We start from the raw sequence: 6,931 nt of genomic DNA, 5'->3' as shown, positions 1-6,931 counted from the left end.
GAATGGGGTAAATGGAGTAAGATATTAGCAGTGATATGAATTGTAATTAGTTGTCGGTTTTCTGTGATTGTCAAAATGGCCTTTAGACTGTTATATTGTGTTTGGAATTTGCCAATGATGTTGCCAAGTCCTTGTCGTTGATTTGTAAATTATAGATAAGCTGTGGACAAAATGCTTATGTCTTTTTCTTGTGTTTCTTAGGAAGAAAAATGGGGGCTCCTCAAGCTTTCAGTGATCATTATATGCCTAAATCGTGTTTCAATAAAAGAATTTTGAAAGATTGCACGAGTAGGAAAAGGGAAAATATTGTCCTAATTGAAGTTGATACTGATGATATTAGTGAAGTTATAATCCTCGATGACGTACCTGAGTCTTTTCACAAAAAATTTAGGAAAAGACCAAAGCATGTAATTAGCATTGATGATGATGATGGTGGTGGTGGTGGTGGTGGAAGCAGGGATGGGGCTTGTCATACACATAGTGATGCAACTTCGAGCAATAGATGCTTCCCAACAGAAGCAGCTGATCCTTCAACGAGTCATTATGTTAATGAAGGAAATACTCCTCCCGTAAAGCTCTCTAAGTCCAAGCGAACTTACTCTGGTAAAAGTATTCCTAGAAATCGGTATGGACTTGGTCCTGATTCTGAAGGGAGCTGTTCATCTGAAAGTGACTGCTCTGACTGTGAGTTGATGGAAGGATCTTCGAATAAGCTTCGTGAACAGTGGGAGAAGGCCTTTTCAAGAAGAAGACGTAACGCTAGCCATGCTCCTCCTAATTTTGAAGATGAAGCTGGTACTTCAGCACCAACTCATTCTGTTTATGATAATGCTGACCCCCCCGGTCAGCAAAGCAATGCGAGAAATTGTTCTGTTCGTCAAGACGGTGATGGTGTATTTGCTGGTTCTTCCCAGAAAGTTTTAAACGAAAGTGAGTCTTCAGAGCAGGATTATTATATGGAGATGGATGGACAATTTTCTAGGACTCGTGATGATTGTATTAATTCTGGTTTTGATGATATAGGAAGAGGTGGTGCTTTGACCCCTGAAAGTCCTGTTCACCATACTGCTGAACATAGTACAGTTAAAACTCCGGAGCCTGTGAGTGGTTTTATGTCTGCTAATGGAAAGAATGCTGAAGATTTGAAGTTTACTGGGCTGGATTGTGATGGTAATTTAACTAAGGAATCCTCTCAAGATGGTATGAATGATCAGGGTGCTTTGTCTAAGGGACAACAAGGTGCAGAAATTGTTTGTATGCAATCAGATCACAATGCTAGCTGTGGAAATGTAGTAGTGTCTTCTTGTGACCAGAATAACATAATTACTGATAGACAGAAGATAAAGGAGACTGATGAGTACAAGCTTGCTATGGAGGAAGAACTTGCAGCTAGGCAGCAGCAGTTGTTAATTCAGGTATGCTCATCGTAAACATTTAATTTTTGGAACTATCAGTGATTACGTATGACAAGGGTGTGAACCATTAAGTATGATTAATTGATGAACTGAAAAAAATCTGACTTCTGAAGAGTAACTGCGCAGTTTTTTTGAATAGGTTATATATTAATGAAGGGTTATGCTATATGTAGTCCTTAGGTTTATGAATAAGCATTTGCATGAATAAATCACGCGCCAGTTATAACCTTCTATGTAGCCCTAAGGGCTATGTATAGCATTTGCATGAATATATTAATGAAGGGTTATGGTATGTGTAGATCTGAATCATTGATGACTGTAGTGGTCTATGAATAATCTTGTACGTGCCAGTTATAACCTTCTCAGTCAGCTTTAAGCAAGAATGTAGATTTTTGAGTTTCATCTTATTCAGAAATTCATCTCCAATTCACGATTGTATGTTCCATAATGTTAGTGGTGAGGGATTAGTAGTGTTAGTGACAAGACATAATAAAGTTTTGTAGTGATGTGATTGTAATATTGTATTGTAGGGTTTCTTTAACAGCTTTCTAAGAATTAGTGCTCCTTTAGTGAAAATGGAGACTTTCCTCGCTTCTTAGATTTCTTGGTGAGGGCTATTTATTGTGAAATGGTTTGTAGATATTAATGTCATTTCTATGACCGACATCTATGGGGAGTTTTATTGAATTTTATTTGTAATTTATTGGTGTAGGCCAACAAAATATGGGTTTCGTCTTAGAATTTGTTGGACCTACATATGACATTTTCCTCTATTGTTTTAGTATGCAAGTTTTTATTTTTTATTTTTTTATTTATTTTTTTATTTTTATTTTTTTATTTTTATATATATTTGTGCTCCTATACATGTGGAGGTTCCTATATGGCTATATCTGATTACACCCCACCCCTGCGATAAAAGCTATGATCAAGGCCACCCTTTGAGGTCTGCTTTATGGTTTTAAAAATTTGTAGTGAATTCTGTGAACATTAGAAGTTTAGGGATTGTCCATGATAAGATGATTGGATCTGCTAATGGATACACCAAGGGATTCACTTGTTGTGTGCTGCAGGAAGTGTTGGAAAATGGCATGCACGGGTATTGTTCATTATGGTTGCTTTTATGGGGAGAATTCGACCTGGTTTTTACTGTTTTCTGAAAGTTGGTCACTTTCCTTGAGATTCAGATTTTATTAATTTAAAGGTTTTCCTTGTGTCTTGAGTTTTTAGTTTTAACTAAAACATTATTTGGTAGAGGTTTTTTATTGTTTGTGGGCGGTGATCATAACCATATAGTCAGGACTCCTTTGTTATTGTGATGAGAACAAATTGATTTGTTTCATTAAGATGAAAATCGCTGATTAAATTTTAAGTTCAACTCGCTGTAGACTTGTGTTTCTAGGATTGCTTATAAAAAGTGAAGTGTAGGAAAAGTGTGGATGAAGTAAGAGATGTACGAGAGTGTGTATAAGAAAAAAAAGGTGAGAAAGTAAGAGTGTGTGTGAAAAGGTATAAATATTGTTGGGGGGTAGAAGAAGCAAGACAGTAAAAACTAAAAAGGGTTTTTCAAAAAAAGGAAACAAAGTAGATGTTAGCAAACTTTTTGAAACGGCTCAATATGGAAAGCCAATCAAAATGGGAGAGTAACATTATTGCTCTCTTATTCTAGTTGCCAGCATCACTTCGGGTGTCTGATTTACCAAATCTAGAATGGTGGCATATGAATCAACGAAACTCATGTCTAATTTTTGGAAACAATATTAAAAGCCTCATTTCAAAAAAAGGGTATAGATATTGTTGGGGGGTATAAGAAGCAAGACAGTAAAAACTAAAAAGGGTTTTTCAAAAAAAGGAAACAAAGTAGATGTTAGCAAACTTTTTGAAACGGCTCAATATGGAAAGCCAATCAAAATGGGAGAGTTACATTATTGCTCTTTTATTCTAGTTGCCAGCATCACTTCGGGTGTCTGATTTACCAAATCTAGAATGGTGGCATATGAATCAATGAAACTCATGTCTAATTTTTGGAAACAATATTAAAAGCCTCATTTCACCTTGACGTGAGGTTTTAGGAGAGGAATTGTAGTAATTGTTGATTGAAGCTGAATAGAAAAAAGGTTAGTGAGATTAGTTTATTGTTTAGGTACGTTGGAAAAATATTGTGGAATTGCTGTTTGCTGTATTAGTTAGGTTTTATTATTTAAAATTGAATATAAGTTAGTGGACGATGAATCCCACTCAAATGAGAATGAGGCTTTTAATCTGGGATAAGAATTTTGGGATAAATGGTCTTTTGTCTTGGGATGGAGGGAGCAATATGCCATTAAAACCCAGATTTTCAATACCATCTAAACGTTTACTCCAAACCCAAGAAAATGATAGATTTGAGTAAAATCTCATAGAATCATATTGTTTCTCTTTTCCGTGTCAACCCACCATTGCTTTGTGCAGGGCTGTTTTTCCTAGGCCACCTTACCTGGAATAAAGTTGCCTAAAATTTTAATGAACATACGAAGTATCAGTATATCCATGTGATGATAACTTTTGTGCGGGAATTTGTGGGCCAATGCTATAGGAAGTCTCCCTTAAATGCTTCCTTTCTGATGAGCTGAAGTACTGAACTCAGTTGATCGTATAAATTAGTTTGTTGCAAAGAAATTGGGTTGAGAAGACGTATACAACTTCTATTAATGAAGGCATGAAGCGTGCAGCACTCCGTGATCTCAGAGGGAGGGGAAAAGAGATTTACTGTGAGGAGGGGAAAAGAGATTTACTGTGAGGAGGGGAAAAGAGATTTACTGTGAGGAGGGGAAAAAGAGAGAACAAAGCAGGGGGTTTTTGCGGGGTTTATTTTTTATTTATTTATTCAGAAATAATCCAATAACTGGCAAGGCTTGTTCATGTGTTTGATTCCAAATCAAGCCCAATGCCTAAAGCTGATTGCTTAACTAAATAATGACCTACTGGGTTGAGTATTGTTTAGTTTAGTTTGTTTATAATCTCCGTTTGTTTTTTCTACCTCACCTGGTAGTGGTGATTATGGCATGAATAATTTTAAATAAGATATTATAGCAAAAATATTCTTGGACAACCAATGTGGATACATGAGTTTTATTGTTTTGGACAAATTCTCATTCTTCCTCTGTATTTTGTTACTTGCTCCATTTCTCTGGACATGGAGTTTAAGGAGGAATAGTAGAAAGCAAATTATTTTATGATGGAAATGGAGTTGGTTGTAGAATTAAAAAATCTAGAAAAGCTAAAGTATAAGTGGGGAGGAGATAGAATCTGAAAAATACGAAGTACTCCCTCCGTCCCTTATTACAAAGCCTCTTTCTAGCAATTATTACTCACATAAAAAAGAGAAAGAGGCTTTTAATTTAGAGATGGAGGGAGTATTTAAATATGATATGAAGGGACTAGTAACACTAGTGGGGAGGAAAAGACAGAGTAGTAAAATGTTGTTAAAAAGTTTCTAAAAAAGAAAATGGAGCAAATAATAAAATACGGCCGCAAAAGGAAAGTGGAATAAGTAATAAAATACGAAGGGAGTAGTATAGTTCGTGCTGAAATATTCTTTCGAGTTGAGAGAATGTATTGTGTTTTGAACTTTTGATGGATGTAAATGATAAGAGGAAAATATTTGGAAACCATACATATATATTGTGTGCACACTAGAGTTGGAACATTGTTAAGATATTATTAGAGCCAGTGATCAAATATTTTTTCCCTAGAGGCATTAATGGGTTTTAATTTTTTATTTTCTTTGTCCTACAGTGACTCCTGGTTTCTCACTCTAAACAAGTCTATATTAGAGCATTGCATATTTTTTTGTTGATCTCCACATGCTACATCGTAACATAGCTCTTCTCCAGTTCCTTTTCTCATTCTGTTCCATAAGTACGTATTTCGTACTAGTATGTTTGAAGAAATCCTTTCTGATTATTATTATTATTATTTTTTTTTATAATTTTTTATTTAGGAGCCTTTTTTTTTTTTTTTTTTTCTTTCCAGTCACAAGTAATTATTTTTAAAAAATTGGCCCCTGTTGTGTATCATGTATTTGTTGCCAAGTTATGCATAATTTATTTAAACTAATAACAGCTGCTTGTTTAAAGCTGTACTGTAAATGGTGCATGAAATGGTGCTTGTTTATTTCCTTAGGCTGAGGAAGCACGGAGGCTAAGGAACAGGAAAAAGGCAGATATGCGCATAATGATGAATGAAAGAAGACAAAAGCAGCGTGTGGAGGAAATTCGGCAGACACGGAGAAAGGTATGCTTTCTTTTTCTTGGATTGCAGATTAGATAATTAATTTTGGTCGCTGGAATGTTTTTCTATATGGCTTGAGCACTGCAGCGTTCGCCTTAGTTTATGTCGGATGAGCATGTGGTTCATTGCATTTGTTGGGTCAAATGTGTTCCTCTCGTTTTGTAATACTTCGTACTATAATGGTATTTTTATACGGAGTACTTATTTTAGCCTTATTTAAATTATGTCTTTGCAGGATGAGGAGAACTTGAACCTGAAAGAAAAGCATCGTGTGGAGATAAAGAAGGAATTGCATAGAATTGAGGCTATCTGCAGTGACATGGCCTCACTACTTCGGTGTTTAGGCATACCTGTTGGTGGTAGTCTGTACCCTTCTCCAAACGAGGTAATGTTTCTTTTTTGAGTTTTTTCTTTCTAAATTCTTGATTTACCTTACTATAGATTTCGTGCGCTGTTTCTTGTTTATTTTCAATCTGTAATTTCATGAAGAACGGGATGTTATGTTGTCAGGTCCAAGCTGCGTATAAACGAGCTTGTTTAAAATTCCACCCGGATAGGATGTCAACAACTGACTTGCGACAGCAAGTTGAAGCCGAAGAAAAGTTCAAGCTGATATCTAACATGAAGGATAAATTTTGGCAAAATAGATGACATATAGCTTAGGCAACCTAGAATATTAGGGGGGAAAAGAATAGGAAAAGGGATTACCTTCGGTTATTATGAATTGTTTGGCTTGCTATTTATTGATGTTGGCTTGTCTTAGTTGTTGCCAACATTTTTTCAAGTGCTAATGTCTATCTGCCATGTATTTTTTCCCTGTAGATCAATACTTTGTTGCTTTCATGGTAGGCTTGAATGAAAAGCAGTATATGTGATTTTTTATATACTATTATTTTTCATGTAAAGTTAATACTTCCTCCATTTCATTAATATCGCAATACTTGAATTGAACACATTAATACATTATTTAATGCTCCGTACTAGAGGAAGAGTGGACCAAATGTACATAAAGTAGGTTTGAAAAGTTGTAGTTCGTATGAATATTAATCTTATTAGTGCTATTTTAGTGTAATGGAGAAAATAAATGATAAAAAAAGATCAATAAATTTATCTAATGAATATATACTGTACAATACATAATCATGGGTTGGACTAACTGAACCTTGGGCCAAGGCTTGGACTTCATAGGCTCAAATGGGGTAGCTATTTTGCTACCCAAGCAAATTGTTTTGCATTTTTTGCATTTC

General features: G+C 35.3%; 1 protein-coding gene across 1 annotated transcript; it reads left to right on the top strand.

The window, feature by feature from the left end:
* Positions 1-503: 503 nt before the first annotated feature.
* LOC145602098 (uncharacterized) lies at positions 504-6,605 on the top strand (the record flags this gene model as incomplete). The annotated part of the gene is made up of 4 exons (XM_081658246.1): positions 504-1,415; positions 5,577-5,687; positions 5,920-6,069; positions 6,195-6,605. Coding segments are annotated over 4 exons (1,314 nt in total), but the record flags the coding sequence as incomplete, so codon positions are not given.
* Between the last annotated feature and the right edge of the window lie 326 nt (positions 6,606-6,931).

This window comes from Chenopodium album, chromosome 21 (assembly GCF_948465745.1).
Source record: "Chenopodium album chromosome 21, dcCheAlbu1.1, whole genome shotgun sequence".
Lineage (NCBI taxonomy): Eukaryota > Viridiplantae > Streptophyta > Magnoliopsida > Caryophyllales > Amaranthaceae > Chenopodium > Chenopodium album.
Note: the sequence above shows the minus strand (reverse complement) of the source record. Positions and strands in the feature narration are given on the sequence as shown.